Raw genomic sequence first — 19,154 nt, forward strand, 5'->3', positions numbered from 1 at the left:
GATTCACCTTACTAAAGTACATGAAAATCTGGTTTAAGATCCAAGTAATAACATATCCATTGTAGAAAATATTTCTTTAAAGCATATAAAAAAGGCAAAAAAGGATCCCTTTGATTATGAGTGCGCATAATATTTTGATTCTACTCACCTTTATTAGATTATACTGATTACTAGATATTTACCCAGCCAAAGAAAATAAATAGATCAATAATAATATATCTGCATATAAAAACATATGATAAACAAACAAATAAAAGATGAATATTTAAAGATAATAAAAAAAGTACTATCATAAGATGATGACAGGCAAATGTACGGTTCGATCTTGTACAGTAAATATTTTTTTATGGATTTTTTTAAAGGTTAATTTACTTAAATGTTTAAAACAAAGAGATTTGAAAACAAAATATTCTATTCTTGTACTTTTAAATTTGTGTACATTCTTTGTTTATTGGGTGTCTTATCATCCATAAGATTTCTAAGAAGATAAGGTAAACGGTTGCATGAGTAATAAAGAACCGATTTTACTGATATTTAGATAGACATAATGTCCAACATTAAAGCCGAATAGGTCTATTCTTACATGTCTAAATTAACTCTAAAGCTATCCGTTATATACGGATGTACGGATCGACCGGCCATATTTATAGAAAAGCTCCGCTTTTAATATATGGGTAACTCTGCTACAAAAATTAAATCACACCTGCTAAGAATTACTTTCATAATGAATATTATATTCATTCCGCCAATTTATAAATCAAATTTTGACAATCTAATTTCACCAAATGTAGTTATCAAATTTTCATACTTACATACATACATGCCAGGGTGGGAGGGGACATTGGGCTGTTTATTACGCTAGTCCCCAAAGTCTAATGATAACGTTTTCTTATTAGTTGGCTTTTATTGAATTTTTATTAATTGGTTCATTACTTTGAGTGTCCAAACGTTTCAACCACTAATTGTAATCTACAGAGGGGTAATAATCTGTATCATCATTTGGGATGTACAATTTATCGGCCTTTGTCTCGTCCCTTTAGATCCCTGCAAAAAAAAACATACATACACCATTTTTATTACTCATATATTTTTTTGGTTTATGGTAATTGTATTCGCACATATTTTTAAAGCGAATCTTTTAGATAATTTGGATATTGCTGTTCTACGTCAAAGAAACTGTATTGCTATTTTTTAGAGGAGAATTTTTAAAAATAAGTTCTATGAAAAATCATTGACCCCCCCCCCCCCAATCTTTTGGAATATTTAAAACATATAGAAAAAAATACAATACAACTTATGCTACACTTCAAGAATGGTTATTTATTGTTTTGTATTATAGACGACTTTCCGCTAATATGTAGTTCAAAACCAGTTTTGTTAGCCCCGAGAGGCCACAGGCCCGGGTTTCAAAACAAGTATTAGTCTGGTGATTTTTAAAAATATTTGTGGAAAATTGTCTGTAACACATTATTTTTCATTACGGCTGTGAACCGGTTCTAATCCAACGGATATTAATCGGTTTCGAAGCCATGCTGAAATATTGATTCTAAACTTTGCTTTCATGGATGTTGTTATCCTCAATCAGAATCTTATTATTATGCTTATAATTCCTTTTATTACAATTATTGGACCCAAAAGTAAAGTTTTAATTTGATTTTACTATAAAATTTACTCTTTATTATACGGTGTATGCATTATTTTAATTCTAAATGAAGCTACTATTCAGGAGATCTTAAGTACGTGAAAACACACCATTTATTTAGTCATCTAAAAATTGTTTATTTTTTATTTCAGAGGGCCTATTGGGCTGCGGTTATTATGGCAAGTGTCAGACTTGGTAAGCATATTTTACTGAAAAAATTTATTCATTAAAAATATTCATTCATCGTATTTTTTGAAATATTGATGATTCTGGAATGGGTTTTAAAATATTCTGTCGAAGTTTGATCACATGGTAAAACTAAGCTTATCCCCTCGGGAAGGAAGAAAGTAGAAATTACAATTTTTTGTCATTTGAGCATAATATTGACAAAATAAATTGGAAACTTTTTACCTTATATTAGTTACAAAATTTTGTCGTATTTTCAGCGAAAATATATGAATTTAGCATTATTTATTTTAACTTTCATTGACGCATTATCGTTTAAAATACGATGAATTAACATTATTTTATTATTGTTACTACTTAAAACATTACCTATAATGTTTCTATTTTAAGCAAAGAACAAATATATGAAATAAAATCCAATGAATTAGCTGACATTAGATAAGCTAGAATAAAAAAATTTGAATAATAATTATACTTTTTATTTCAGTATCAACCTTGTTGGCGGCTAGGTACATCCGTACGTTTGGCCGTAAGACCATGTACTTTGTATCCGCGGTGGGCACCATTGCTTTTGAGGTCGCCTTTGGATTCATTGACTACTACAACTTGGGAGCTGAGTAAGTGTTTTTTTTATAGTAGCGAAGTCACTCTATGATTAGCGCATGTCTGTACGTTTGTCCCCAATGACACAACTTTAAGTTCTAATTAGGTTTTGTGATTTCTATTATATTTATAGAGTTTTTTTTACATTACCTAACTTTACTAACTTTTTCCTTGGGTGCTTTCTCTCAAGTTGACAATCGAGCACCCCCCCCCCCCCTCCCACATTTTTTAAAAATTTAAAATAAAGGAAGGTTTATTTTTCCCCTATGCCTAAACTATGTGTGGGTTCTAATCCTGCGGGCACTATGCTTGCAATGACCTAACTTCTGGAGCCCTAATATACCCCAACCTCACCTGACCTAATACAATAAAAAATATTTTAATCACGAACTTTTAAAGATTACCGACCCTTCAAATTTTCTATTAAATTTTATTTATATTTAAAATTGTTTGTCAGATTATATAAATTTTGATTTTAAAAAAATTAAATGTTGTATAAAACATGAAATTTAGATAAGTATTTTTTAATATATAACTTTTATTTATCACGCCTCCTTTGTATTCAGTCTAGACTTTTTAAAAATAATTTCTATCAGAAATTTTTAAATTAATAGAAATGGGAGGAGGTCTTTCACCCCATTCAAAATGAATTTTTAAGGAGTTAAGAAATTCTAAAATAAAACGATTTTGTAAAATAAACCCAAACCATAGTAAAAATATTAAACTTCACAAAAAAAGGCTTTTGTTGACATTTCATAGGATATAAAGTTTTGATTTTAGTAAGGGCAGGTAAAATATTTATTTTTAAAATTTCCTATTGATGGTATGATTCCAATGGGTATAGGATATAAATGGATGTTTTGACAGGGGAAATAGGCGTCAATTTAGCATGCTATTATGGACCTCATATATTGGCCAGTTCATTCATCCAGTAGGAAGGGAGGGGATGGGAGATATCGTTATTTTAGCCTGCTGCAAGCATCACTTTATCAGAGCACATGAAATCTGGCGTAACATCCAAATAATGATATATCGAATATTTAGTTATAAAATTATGATGCCTGTCAAAGTTCTACATGCAACTCAAGCAATTATAGACGGGATTTACTACTTATTTTTATTATAAAATATAAATCTAAGAATTTTGTAACTAAAAAAAAGAAAGAATTCAATGCAAAACAGAAATTTACATCAAATAAAGTCATTTCAGTAATTAGTGTGTTTTTGACTTTAATAAAGCAGTTGAAGATTTATACATATATTTTTTTTACAGCAAACAATATTCTTTTTCAATTATATTGGATGTTTTACCAATTACTGTAATAATTATAAATTTTATACTAATAGATCAATAATGTATAGATAGCTATTATTACTGATTTAGCATTTCAAATAAGATTTTTTTATATTGTAAACAAGAGCGTGCTTAGGGTAAACAAAAATCAAGAGGGTGTTGTGACTTTCTTAACTTGACACCTTCTTGGCAGTTCTAGGGGGGTGTAGAACCCTTAGCAATGGCGGGGATGGTTGAGGGTTAACCTCTATCGGAGTGTATCAAAGCAGTTTTTAGTTCCTAAAAAAATGACGTCATACAGTACAAATGACAAATGATAGGCCATTAAACACTTTACTATTGGTTAATATAAAAGTATACTGGCCTATCATTGGTCATTTATAATTGTGTAATAAGCTGCTTGGGGTTTGTCTATCTTTTCCCAACAATTTTAGCAACGGGTTGGATACACTCTCCCTTAATTTGACAGGAGGGGTTGATCCACTCCCCTTCTGCCCACCTCTGTTTTTTCTTTTATTTTGAAGGTACTTACTTTTAAAACGTGAAGCCTTTCCATCGACCTATAAAGCATGTGTAGTGTTTAGTCTAGTGCCAGTCAATTTTAATTTTATATCATTTCAAAATGAATAAGATTAAATGCAAAAAATTTCATTAACTTAGATTAGAAGTAAAGTAAAATTTACAACCTAAACATGAAAATATTTAAGCCAACGACTGGCAGAATGAAATCATAAATTTTAAAGACAATTTCTTATGGAGTACATTGATCCTTCCCTTGTTTTTTTTATAAAAGCTCAACTTAATTTACTATTCACTTTTATCTTATAACCTTTTAAGATGTATATTTTATCCTTTTTGTCTAATAAAAGTCAAACCAATACATCATGGATTATGTTTTTTTTATTTAGTTCATAAATGTAGTATATCCAAGACCATCAAGACCATAAAGGAATAAGACAATGGTCTTTAAATTTATGAACATCACCAATAATGACACACAAAACTTATTTTTCTGTAGATTACAATTTTTGGTTGAAACGTTCGAACACTCAACTCAATTAACCAACCAATCTTAATTTACTAAAGTCCCCAAAGTTGTTAAACATTATAGAAAAAATTTTTGGGACTAGTGCATTAAAGAGCCCATTTCCCCCTCTCTCTCTGATTATTACACAAATATGTTTATCAATGAACTTTTTAAATTCCCCTTTACATAATTTAAACATTGAACAACATCTATACACTATGAATAAATAATAATATTTTGAATGAACGTAAAACAATGCGTAGAGGATGATGTTTAAAATATCTAAAGAATAATTTTAGGGTTCTGCAGCCGCGGCTATGCCTCAAATTAAAAACTGTTTGAAAGCATGGACTTTTTTTTAGGAGGGATTGCCATATATTTATCATGTTTAGACTTCCAGCTGATTTTTGAAATTGGGAAAGGTATATTTCCCTGAAGCTTACAAGCGGCTGACGCGCGGTTGACTAGCCCTGGTTTTTTCACCTTTACATTTAAATAATTGTTATCAAATGTACTAAAATGTCATATTCTAAATTTAAATATTTTTTTTACTTTTGAGGAAAATATAAAAATATGAATTTTTTATTCCAAAAGTGATATAATTGTACTATCAAGTTCTTTTGTTTTAAATGGATTTATCCTATTATATATTCACCATTATTCGATAAAATGAAAAGGATGCCTGTATGTCTGTGTGTACCAAAGGATCTCGCTAACCACTAAACCGGTATGGTTCTTCTTTACTATGTAGCTTCTTATAGGTGTCCTGGAAAGGTTTACAACTTGGAAAGGGTACCACCGCTCTCCTTTAAGAAATCACCTCAAGTAAAAAATGATACCACCCTAAATGTTTTTATTTTTAATTTTTAAAATTGAAAATGGGGACTTCCATGTGTCCCTAGGCGCCTCTAGAAGCACCTAATCCAATACCATTATTTTTATTACAGGAACAAGATGCTACCAATAATTATCATATCCTGTCAAGTATTCATTCTCCAGATTGGAGTACAAACATTTCCAAATTTGTTGTCTGGGGAACTTTTTCCCAACGATGCCAGGTAATTCTTAATAATTATTAGTTGGTAAAATCGACTTGGCACTTGGTTGACCAATGCTGTCGCAGTTTGTCAGATTTTAATCACGCAACCTTCCCCTAGATGCCCTTTGCTTGTAATTCTTGAAATCTAAAGAAGGGTTGAATATTTATTTTTTCAATGAGAATGTCAAGAAAGTCTTGAAGTACAAGATGTTAACAATAAGCAATCCTAAACTAGTCCAGCTTTTTAGCTCTCAAAAATAAAGGTTGATATTAAGTTAGCTAGGGTAAGATTTGGAAGACACAAACAATATCTATAAATATTCTTTGCTGTAACCTTTTACTGCATTGTTTATGCATTAATCTATTTGTAGTACACACACACACACACACACACACACACATACAAACATACACACACACACACACACACACACTCAACTGCATACATAACAAACACAACATACCACTACAAATATTTGATATTTAAATGCAACTATAGTAGACTTTTCTTTTAAATATTTGTCTATAAGACAAGAATAATATAGTTAATTCTAGCTAAAATGAGTGTCAAAATTCAGTAAAATTTCTAAAAATTGTGGTTACAGGAGCCATTTAAAGATTTCCTGAAACCTGGAGGATCAGGACCTGCAGGATCATAACAACAACAACAACAAGTTCTTTTCACTCCACAGGGGGAGCATAGGCCGCTGATAATTTGTCAGTGTTTCCGTAACAGTGTTTTTTTTTATGGATATGGGATAGGGTTGTTAGCCCTAAGCCCTATAATTGCGGTGTAAAGCATCCATTTGCCCATCAGACAACCAACCCTTTGATTGCACGACCTTTGTCTGAGAAGTCCTAACTGTGCATGGTAGTGAGTTGCGTCTGTTTTGGGCCAAGGAATCCCCCCTACTATTTGTATCGCGCACCTGACATAGCAGCAGTAGGAACCATTTTTAACGTCTTTATTTATGACGCGGTGTCGGACCGATATTCGAACCTATCACCTTCCCGACGACGAGCGGATGCGCTACGTGTTGTGCTACGGTCGCGGGTTTATACCTGGATCATACCAGGAACCTAAAATTGACTTACATTCTTTTGTACTACTATATAGGTATTTTAGTATTTTAGCCACTTAAAATACTTTGATTGAGTCAAACATGTTTTTTTTTATCTTTACTGGATGAGCCTGCATAACAATTTAATCTGCTAATCTAGTAATTCATCAAAATTAGGTTATAAGTATAGGTATGGTTTACTTAAAATGGTGAAAAAAGAAATATAACAATCACCCTCTATTTGTAGAACACGAAAACGGTTTAATTTTAAAGTAAAATACTTTTCTTCTACTAAAATATTCTTCTTTTATGTACATATATATTGTTTTATAAATTATTTATAAACTATTACTTAATGTATCGAATAACAATCTTTCATGATATTTTTTACATGATTATAATCTTCAAAACATTAAAATTCTTGGTAAAATTCAGAAAGGGAAAAATATTCTAATAATAATATGAAATGAAATTGGGCCAAGTTAATATATTTGAAATGTTAGTGACAACATTTGAAATTATGTTATTACTTAGAAAAATTTTTGGTCGAAAAGTTAGAACTTGTTAGCTTGAACCGTCTAAGATTTAATAAAAATACCTAATGTTTCTAAATCAAAGCACGAGAATAGTTATTTCTCGCATCGTATTATAAACAGCTTTCCGCAGATATAGAATGTACAATTATAAGATTAAAACTAGTTAGAAAAATGGTTCAGCGGTTAGCAAGATCCTTTACTTTATTATAAGGATTTTAGAGGAGGTCCGTGCTCGATAAGTTCCATTGATCTATGAAGCTACCACTTATTACGTTATTATTCTTATTGCACCTTCAATCATGATTCGGAATCATAATTGTTATTCCAAGCAATAGAGTTATCACCCTAGATGGCAAATCAGATAAAACAGGAACAGCAGACGGTAAAGTGGAAAGTGTTATGTGTGACGTAAAAAAAGGCCAACGATGAAGGAGAAGAGGAGGAGTGGGAAAGGAAACCCCCAAAAAAGAGATGGATAATAATCGTATTTTTATGACGTCACATATGACACTTTTCGCAAACGAAGATTCTTGTCTATATTTAGTGCCATATAATTCTATTAAATAAGATATTCAACCATTTGATTTGGCCTAATATCATTAAAAGCCTTATTTGAAATCGAAATGTGTACATTTTTAACCAAACATATGGTCAGGTTGTTACTACGCTGTGTTCTTAATGATCCAGTCAAGAACTGGGGATCTAGAATTTTAATATTTTTCCCCAATTGTTCACTAATTTTTGCAATTTTGACATACATGCGTTGCATAATTATATGTATTATTATAATATCATTATGCTATTAGGAAAAATTGTATGTAGTTTAAACATGGATATTTTGACAGGGGAAAAATTGTCGTCAATTTAGGTTACTAACATAGGCATCATTCACTGGTCATTTTGGTCATCCATTAGGAGTGCAGGGGATGAGGTAAAAGGGTTGGATGGGGGAATCATTTTTTTTAGCCAGCTACAAGTTTAATTTTATTAGAGTACTTGAAAATCTGGTGTAAGATCCAGGTAATAATAAATCCATTTATGAAAGTACAATAATATCATATATAGGGAATATGTATTTAGTAATTACCTTATTATAAAGTAATTTCTCATAAGTATAACTCTATATTCAACACCTAATTCTATATATTTAATTATTATGTTCAAAAAATCTTCCAAAATATTTGTAAAAATTCTTTAATTTAAATACATTTCAAACTTTAGTTTTACATTGACATCTGATGAGACTTGCGAGCAAACATGCTCGAAAAAATTTGTATTATCTGAATGAATAAGTAAAATTCATATTTTGTTTGAGAGTTAACCTCTTATAATTCAATATATTTTTATCTTTATTTCATTTTCTATTTGAGTTGTGTCCTTTAAAGTTTCATAAACAGTAGGAATTCTAAGAGATAAGACAATGGAATAAAAATGAATGTACACGCAACCAATCATAATATGCATCACTAACCCTTCTGTAGATTATGTAGATTAAATTTATTGGTGGATAAGTGTTGCCACTGCTAGTATGTAAAACAAATAAAAGTTTAATCTCAATACCTAAAGTTGTTAGACCAATTTAAGAGAGAACGGCGTTATAAAACTTTGGGTACCAGTACAATTTACAGACCCAAGCACAGGTAAACACCAATAGCCTTTCCCCTACCTGTTAAGGCACACAGACATACATCCTGCTACTTTTATATATTGATTATAATTTACCAATTTTAAATTTTCAGAGCCCGTTGCAAAGGATTTATTCGGTGTATATCTTCTCTGATGTCATTCTCCATGCTGAAAATATTTCCACATCTAGGTAAGAAAATACATGTATCGCATCGCATTTTCCGTAGAAAATAAAATAAAAAATGTAGGTATAATTAATGTTTTGGTTCTGAGCTATACTGAAAAATCATGTATATCATCGATTCACAACTATTTTCCACGGCTATTAAAATAAAACATGAAATTAATACCAATATTGTTAGCCGAGCCTTTTTCATTTTAATATCCGTGGAAAGCTGTCTATAATACGATTTGATAAATATTAGATTACTATTATTCACATAATATAATTTTTAACATAGTTAAATAGGGTATAACTGTTAACGGATTTTCTCATTTTTAAATCTCACTTAAATCTTAATACACGAATATTTAAGTGGAGATTATCTGGCTTAATTTATTTTATTTTTAAAAGCGAAGCTTTTCTATAATTAGGGTCGGTCCGTCCGTCCGTCCGTCACAGATGGATAGCATTTTTCGTTAATTTAGGCATGTTAGAATTGTCCTATTGATTTAAAACTTTTCATGGTGATTCCTTTAGTAGTTAGGTACGATTAAAAAAGCGTAGCAACTCTATAATCATTACAGGAATGTCCGTACGTTTATTTTAAACATGTTGATTTTTTTTTACTTTTTTAACAACAATTTCTTTGACAACAAAGTATAATTTCATAATCGAAGCAACTCTATAATCAAGTCCTAAAAATGTAAGTATGTCCATAAACATTATCCTGTATCAAGCAGTTTTTCAACAAATTTATTTACAATTTTGCTTCGACTCTTATACATTTATATTCTGATTATTCAGTTCTGACACTATGTAAGTGTTAATGTCCGTTTGTCCTACCGTTTCAGTGCTTCGCTTTTATGAATGTTGTCATCCTTGTTTAGACAAAAAATACGTCAAATTTTATGAATTAAGAAAAAAATATGTACAAAATAAGAAAAGTTGTACAGCAATGAATATAGATATTAAGTGGATACTATCACAGGGGAAACATTGTCATATATTCAAGTTGCTATCATGGAAATCATTTATTGGCCAGTTCATTCGTCCACTAGAAGGGAGGGAATAGAGTAAAGGGGAATGGGGAAATTGTTATTTTATCCAACATTTTGAAAACATCAAAATCAGGTGTAAGATCGAAGTAAAAATATATTCATTTATGTACAAAATAGCACATAAGTAAACCAAAAAGAACAATTTAAGAGCAATTAATCATAATTGAAGTAGATATGTTAATTAAAATAAAGCGAATAATTGATTCAGACTGAAAATCACAATTTTTAGAGTAGTTTTGTTGCTAAAAATTTTAAAATATTGTACAGTTAAAAGAAATAAGGTTCTGTAGGTGGGTGCAAACCCCTCAAGGGTTCACAACCCCCTGTGCACGTCACTGGTTGGAAATATTAATGGTATGATAATTTCAATTATGATATTGTGACTTTTAAGTATTCTTTTACAATCTGTAAACAGTTATACAGATCATATATGAAATTATTGAAATGAGGAATATTACATTAAAATGAATTCAAAATACTGCTTCAAAAAGTCATTTGGTATTTGGTTTTACATTTTAGCAATTATACATTTAAAAGAAATGATGTACAGTACAAAATTGGATCCTATAATTGGCTATCATCCTCTACCTACTATGGACATACATACCTTCCAACTACATATTACCTTACTAGAAGTTTTTAGTGGCACATGAGGCAAGGAGGGGTCAAACCCCCTCCCCTGTTTCCAATTTAAGTATTACAAAAACAACTCAGGGGCAAAAAGGGTCCTAGAAAAATAGTTTAAACCCATCCTAAGACTTTAATCTGAAAAATAAATAGCCTAAAACCATCACTGGGCCTATGTGAAGCTAACCTAAAATAGAGAACTCGAGGAATTATCCTCTTAGAAATATTTCAATCAATTTTGAAAATTGTTATCCCCCCCCCCCTTGTTTTTTTTCCAATGTGTGATTTCTTAATTCACTCGAAAATTGTTATAAACCTTCTCAGGACCTATCTAAAGCTACATTAAATGGGGTATTCCTGTCCAGTTTTTTGTTTAGGAATGAATATTTCTTACCCGAGGGAATAAATGATGGACCGATAGGTCATCATTTATTCACGAGGGTAAGAAATATTCATTCCTAAACAAAAAACTGGACAGGAATATCATTCTCATTTAAACAAAAAACTCATTTTTTTATGCTAAAATGTGGTTTAATTTTGGTTTTTAATTTTCATTTATTTCCCGGCTATGATTATAAATATGAAAAAAGGAGATTATTTTCTTTCTTTTAGAAATTAATAAAAATTATAAAATCTTCCAAAAAAAATTAAAAATCTTCTAAAATCATACCAGGGATATAAATGAGATACCAGGGATATAAATGAGATACCAGGGAAATAAATGAATATTTACATCCACTATTTAAAGGGTTGTTTATATGGGAATGGAGAATCATACCTGTTTAACGGTTCAGCGGTTAGCGAGATCTCTCCATAGAGACAGGCAACGGGACAAACTTCGTGCTATTATTATTATTATCTTAATTCATAGGTATAATAATTTTTGTAATTTCTAGAGTTATAATCATAATATTTGTATTATTAATTACTGTTTATATTTTTAGAGTCGGAAGTTGGTTTGCACGGCAGTTTTTGGATTCTTGCTGCTATACTTTTCATTACACTACCCTTCATGTTTATTTATATTCCAGAACCGAAGGTAAGCCGCCGACATCCAAGCTTTTTATTTTGAGGGGAAGGGGGGTAAATTAAGGTGTTTTTTAATGGTTTGAAGGGGGTGTAATCTAATGTGTTTTCAAAAATTGTTAGGGGGTAAAAGGATGAGTTTCAAAGTTTCAGGGGGTAAACACCCCTACCCTTGGACATCTAGGGTAATCCCACTTTATCTAAAAAAAAACACATTATTTTAAGGGAGGAAGGAGTGGGTAGGGGGGGGGGGGGGTAACAACCTCTTGAAATTGAACATCAGATTTATAAACCAGTTAAATAAACTAAATAATAAAAATAATAGAGGCAAAGCTTTTAAGAATAAGTATTGTATGTGAAACAATTAAAGCAGAATATAAATTGGTGCACAACCCAATGATAATAAACAAATTATCCCTTTTGTATATTGAAATTATAAATGAAAAAGTTTGAAGATTGCTAATTTGTAACAACCAATCAAAATTAATAATGGAATAAGTTGTTGTGCCATATGTGAGAATGTATTTGTAAAACTTTGGGAATCAATATAATATACAGCTCATTGCCCCTTACTCCCTGATATTTATAAAGCATAATAATATTATAAAATCAATATGTATACCAACGTATTACGTTATTTCGGGTTGGGTTTCATTTTCTACAATTTTTTATTATATACAATTTTTAGTTGCGAAGCTTATCTGTAACTCACTCTGTTAATTGTTTGTCCTCCAGTCTGTAACGCTATAACGTTAAGGATTTAATAAGAATAACTTGGCTGTTATTTGAAATATACAGCAAATGTATAATGTGGAATATTGCTTTTACCAATGGGCAATAGCTTTGAAAGATTTTAGAACCTACAGAGGTAATGTGTTTTTTGTAATGATTTTTGATTGACCATTGAGCCTCTTTAGGGAAAGGGGGGATTTAAACCTCTACTTTTAATTTAAGAACAAGATTTAGAGAGTGTTTTCTTTTCTAGAGACCATTTTTTTTGGAAAGTTGGAAATACTTTAGCCAAAAAATAGTTATAAACCGTCCCTGGATCTATTTAATGATATTCATAACGCACGGTTGGTTTTTTATTAAATGAATAAGTTAGGGTACAATGTTTGGCACTTTCGATATAAGTAAATGATAATAACAAAGCCACAGAATACGATAATACCTTCAGAAAAATCGATGAAAATAGTTTTCATACTAAATTTTGGTTTTTTATATTTTTTCTAAAATGTCATGACAGAAGATGTAAAATGTCGTCTTAGTTTTTTTGAAAGGATTAATCTTCTCTGAAATCTAAATTATCAAAATATTTTTTTGGTAAATGATTATACGATATATGTCAAACATTTTATCAAAAAGAAATATTTAAAATTGTGAAGTAGAAACCTGAATAATTTTTCTTGTGGAAATAGCTTTCTGCAAATGTTGATAAACATATGTCTGCTAGCATTAAGATGTTTGTACTGCCAATACACGTTAGGTTTTATTTAAATAATTTTTTAAAATGTTCTTTTTTTTACCTCGTATACCAATAACGCAAATTTGCTATCAGGAATTTAGGAACATTAAAAAAATCATTTTTTGTTTATGATTAAAAATTTTTTTCTATTTCTATCATTTCATTTTATGTGACACGGCTACGCCTGGAATTATTAATGATTTGAAAATGGATAATTTAGCAGCAGATTATAGAAATATGTGCAAAAAGGGCAGTGTGGCTGTGGCTACCGTATGCCTGAAACTAGCTTGTCTCTGCTAAGACTGCAAAAAGTGCATTATGGTATAATAATTGTTGCAATAAATGTATAAGCATAGGTGTATGTAACCCAGACACCTATCTGTTTAAAGTGGTGGTGACCTTTTTATCTACTAAAAAATTGCTTTCTGCTCTTTTGTAGCAACTTGGATGTGTGAATATTTTGACGCTATTGGCTGTTATTAAAAGACCCAATTAAAAGACGGCACAGGCTCCACCCCTGCGTGGACATACAGTTACTTAACTCCTGTCATTCTATTCATTTACTTTAATGCTGCTGCTTAAACCTTATAATTAGATGCGAAGCTACTAGTAATAGAAGCTGAGATAATAGGGGGGCAGGCGCCCGACTGATAAGGGTTAAATAGAAGTTGATTGAATATTGGTTGGAAAAGGTGATCATTAACCACTCGAGTTATGTAGTGGTTCTAAAAAAGGTTGCGAATTTATGCAATTTTCTTGCAAAAAAAATTTTCTAGGATTTTAAAAATAGCAAAGGGTGTTATTAGACGTACTTACAGATACAATTGCTAAGTCATTTTGGCCAAACACTAAAATAAAGTTTTGACATCTGAGGGTCCAACCGTGAACGGTTAAGCGGTTACTTACACAATACACACACACAGACAAACAAGACATCGGGTTACTTTTATATTAGGGATAACTACTTAATGAATAAACAATACTTGTTTTATAAAAAAATATTATTACAGTGTTTTTTTTTATGTTTTAAAAAAGTCTGTTAAAAGCTTTTCTATGAAATAATAATTGTATGAATTTATTCATTGATCTAAATTGATCCTGTTCTCTTTTATTGGTAGAAAGTAACAAATAATGGATATGAAATGTGCGTGGATATTATGACAGGCTAAAATTGTCGTCAATTTATGTTGCTTACATGGACATCACTTATTGGTCAGTTTTTTCATTATTTAAGATTGGATGAGGTAAATGAGTTGGATCGTTATTTTAGCCAGTAACAAGAGTACATTTTAATATGATGTAAGATCCAAGTAACAGTAAATCCATTGTAATAAAATATACACTTAATTATTCATTAACGTATGTTTAATACATACTATATGCATAAGAACTCAGGGAGGGAGGGGATAGTGGACTGTAAATTATACTTGTACTCAAAGTTTTGAACATATATCATTTGTTGATATACTTTTATTAAACTTGTGTGATAGTTTCAGTCTGTCAGTGTCCAAACTTTTCAACAATTAATTTTAATCCACATTAGGGTAAATTTTGTTTATTAATGTACATCAATTCAATATTCATGGTCTTATCCCTTAAGATCCCTGATAAGAAGTAACCTACTTCTAAACAAGGTTTAATATTTCCATACGTAGCGCTATATATACGGTGGAAATTAAACTAGATTGATAGCGTTTTAGAGAATCTTTACTTAAAAAGATAACTTATATCCCCTAAATGTACTCAAAAACTTTAATTGTAATATCGTTTAGCCCCTGCGGGTAACTCGATTATAGCAGAACTATAACAAAAATTAAGCCTTAAAAATCAGTTTTCTTCGGTAAGTTTGTTATATAGTTATTATATTTAAGAAGAAATAAATCACATTTAACTTCAGACAGCATTTTGTAAAAGAAAAGTAAGAATGTAAGCCTCAGAGTAATCAACCTTCTACAAGCTGAAAGTCTAAGCATTGCCTAAATATGGCAATCCCTCTTTTCAAAATGATATTCAAATCACTCAAATGGGTTAATATAAAAGCTTAGCCGCGACTGCCAAGTTCTGATTTAAAGCCCTTTTAAGGTTAAGTGAGACAGACATGTTGACAAAAATGACTTTTTGAGTAGCATTGTAACTAGAAATACAATTAGTATGTAGCAAAGTCAATATTTGGTTTATTCAATAAAAAAATTATAATTAGAAATGTCTAGAATGATCTTACATTGTTTGCAGGGACCTAAGGGATAAGACAATGGCCAATAAATTGTTTTACAACCCCTATGATGATAAACAAAATAACCCTTTCGAAATTGAATTATTGAATTGAAACATTTTGAACTAACCAATCAAAATTAGCAAAAGTTTAAGAGCTAACAAATAAGATAATGTTTGTTTTTATAAAACTATAGGTAATGGTTTAGTTTTGAGCCTAATATTCCATTCCTCCCTGCGTTTTTTTATGGTTATATATATTTAAGCTGTACTCCAAACATTGAAAGAAAATCAAAATGACAGGGTAATTTTAGTCGTCTCTTTAGGTTGCTTTTATAGTCCTAAGATATTGGCCAATACGTTTCCCCATGGTTAGGGGAGGGAATGGGGTTAAGTCATAAGGCTGGGGGTGGGGGGTTATTCTTATATTAGCCAACTGGGAGAAACATTTTATTACGGTATGAAAAATTCTCTCACAATATCCACGTATTCTTTATCCATTTGCACTGTTATTGCTTAATCATACCAACTTAATATACCTACATGTTTACTAATTTTCAGGACGTGAGTTTGGATCAGGTTGGAGGATTCTTCCAGCCAGTGTCAACTAATTTCTACGCACACTTCCTTTCTAATGGTGATCTAGTGGTAAGTGATTAATTTTCCAGCCAGTGTCAACTAATTTCTACGCACACTTTCTTTCTAATGGGGATCTAGTGGTAAGTGATTAATTTTCCAGCCAGTGTCAACTAATTTCTACGCACACTTTCTTTCTAATGGGGATCTAGTGGTAAGTGATTCTTCCAGCCAGTGTCAACTAATTTCTACGCACACTTTCTTTCTAATGGGGATCTAGTGGTAAGTGATTAATTTTCCAGCCAGTGTCAACTAATTTCTACGCACACTTTCTTTCTAATGGGGATCTAGTGGTAAGTGATTAATTTTCCAGCCAGTGTCAACTAATTTCTACGCACACTTTCTTTCTAATGGGGATCTAGTGGTAAGTGATTCTTCCAGCCAGTGTCAACGAATTTCTACACACACTTTCTTTCTAATGGTGATCTAGTGGTAAGTGATTCTTCCAGCCAGTGTCAAATAATTTCTAGCACACTTTCTTTCTAATGGTGATCTAGTGGTAAGTGATTCTTCCAGCCAGTGTCAAATAATTTCTAGCACACTTTCTTTCTAATGGTGATCTAGTGGTAAGCAATTGTCCAGCATGGCTTCGAAACTGTTTAATATCCGCTGGATTAGAATCGGTTCTAAGCTATACGAAAGATCATGTAGATTGTTGTTTTATAGTAAATTTTCTACGAACAATATATTAAAATGGATAATATTAATACATGGTTTTGTTAGCCTTTGTCTTTGGCTGTTTAGAGCGAACAAAACTGTAGGTAATTAATCTTTTATTTTGTTATTTTACTCTCCGCGGAAAGTTGACTATAATACAATGCGATAAAAAAAATATTTAAAAGTTTGCTAGTTGTTGGGTAAGTTTTTTCCAGCTCACACTGTATCATAAGTAAATGCTGCATTGCATAGCCAGACGCGTGAAATTATGGAAAGTTTATAAAATACATTACAATGAACGTAAGTTAGGACATACAGACATAATTAATTTTAGTCCACTACTAGTTCAGAACTAACCAATAAGATCAATTATGTGTATCCAAATTTTTTGAGTCATCCATTGAGAGTTACCAGTTGTGTACCAGTATAATTTACAAACATGCATATTTTAGGTGCCAACAAGTGAGGACAGTAGGGGCAGGATACGGATGATACAAAATTGTTTTGGTACAGCGGGCAGAGATATTCTTAATCAACAAAAAATTTTGCTTGGTAAGATTTTATATTGATATAATTATTATTACGCCCGTAGCCAGTGGCGTATATTTTCCAAACTTTTTTAGTTTTGGTGTATTTCAGAGTGTATACACCTTTGCTTGTAGCTCAAACATAAGTAGGCTCAATCAATGTATTTTTTTCTGTAACTGGTTTATTTTTTTTTTAGCTCACTTAACAAACAATTCTAAGCAAAAACTTTCTTTTACAAACCTACTTTATTTCTCGCACCCGAGTTTACCTTAACAAAATGTACATTTTTGGCAATATTTGAATTACATTTTTAGAATCACGGATGCTGACTATTTTGCCTTAAGGGTCTATGGGTTTTTGCTGCATTACTTATGAACATAGTTTTGGCTGCAATAATGATGAACAAACTAACTTTTTGCCATATATTTTAGCCGAAGGAATTCTGACAAAGAGTTGTAAATCCAAAGTAAAGCGAAGACATTTCTTTCTCTTCAATGATTCTCTCATGTGGGGAACTGTTTTGAGGTAAATGAATATAAATTAGTTAGGATTTTAGTTTCTAATTCAGTGAATAATATGTAAACTTAGAAATGTTTTTTCATGGCAATATCTTAAATATGCATGTATCCATAGGACGGGAACAAGTGCCCAAGGTTTATGAACACGATCTCCAATTCGTTGGCTTTTATCAAATCGTCATTGGGTTGTTCAAACCTTTAGTGCAAACTTATCCGCCAATAATTTTAATCTGAAGAACTCAATAATCGTATTAGAGGCCCAGTGATGTAAATCAATTTATCGTCCATTTTCATATCCTGAAGATATTGGACAACAAATATTTTTCTCATATTTAAATTATAGCGGCTAACTAGAGATATTGCAAAAAAATAAGCTAAAAATGATTAATAAGTCTGATTTATTTTTAGGGAAAATCTGAATTATATTCGGCAAAGACAGCTGCTGCTTGAAAACATTCAGATAGAAGATATCAAAGATACTAACTCCTGGAAAATTATAACACCAGGTAACGATCCTTATATACAAGTAATATAATGCCTATGTGTGTGTGTGTGTCTGTCTGTAGCGAAGGCTCTAGTAAACAGCTGAACCGATATATTTATAAACCCTATATCTTAATGTTTTCTGGTACAATATTGGATGAGCAGTTTGATTTTTAAAACCAATTAAAGTACAAAGAAAGGTTTGTAGTGTAACTGATATGTTTATTTACTTATTCAAGTAATTTGCCTCATTCCAATAAATTATTTAATCTCAGAAACACGAGACATTACAAATATTTTTATTTGGAACACAAGATTTTTATTTAATCAAATTGAGATAAACAAGGATGACAAAGCACCAAAAATACTAAAAGGATGCCAGGGAAATACGTTTACTCAATTCCGGATCTTACGGACGGAAAGACAGACGGACACCAGGACGGCCATTTCGAACTGTAGAGTAGCTCCGCTACTAAAAATATTTTCAAATCAACAAGGACAACTTTTTAGGTGGCGCAAAAAGCTATCAATATTTTACATTACAACAAAATGAGCAAGCGTTCAACTAAAATATTATATGAGAAACTATTACCCTTCTTATACAAAAGTAACAGGGTGTCTCTTAGTGTGTTCAAAGAATCTCGCTGCTCGCGGAACTGATATAGTCCTCCTTTTAGGTTCTGGGAATGTTTCTAACTATTTTTGGGGAAGGTACCCATTTCATCAACAGTGAAAAAAATACACCCTCAAAAAAAATTTTCAAACATT

The 19,154-nt window shown here is 31.2% G+C and overlaps 1 protein-coding gene across 2 annotated transcripts in view; it reads left to right on the plus strand.

Annotated features, from left to right (window-relative positions):
* Positions 1-19,154, plus strand: part of LOC145321988 (facilitated trehalose transporter Tret1-like) — a 58,961-nt gene that overhangs the window by 34,532 nt on the left and 5,275 nt on the right. For both annotated transcript variants that reach the window (XM_080163709.1, XM_080163710.1), the window contains exons 13-21: positions 1,795-1,837; positions 2,316-2,445; positions 5,700-5,810; positions 9,128-9,204; positions 11,807-11,901; positions 16,126-16,212; positions 17,310-17,409; positions 17,817-17,910; positions 18,312-18,409. In XM_080163709.1, the coding sequence (XP_080019835.1) occupies positions 1,795-1,837; positions 2,316-2,445; positions 5,700-5,810; positions 9,128-9,204; positions 11,807-11,901; positions 16,126-16,212; positions 17,310-17,409; positions 17,817-17,910; positions 18,312-18,409 (835 nt within the window). The remainder of the gene's footprint in view (positions 1-1,794; positions 1,838-2,315; positions 2,446-5,699; positions 5,811-9,127; positions 9,205-11,806; positions 11,902-16,125; positions 16,213-17,309; positions 17,410-17,816; positions 17,911-18,311; positions 18,410-19,154) is intronic.

This window comes from Acartia tonsa, chromosome 6, assembly GCF_053477335.1.
Source record: "Acartia tonsa isolate MP-2025a chromosome 6, ASM5347733v1, whole genome shotgun sequence".
In the NCBI taxonomy this organism is placed as follows: domain Eukaryota; kingdom Metazoa; phylum Arthropoda; class Copepoda; order Calanoida; family Acartiidae; genus Acartia; species Acartia tonsa.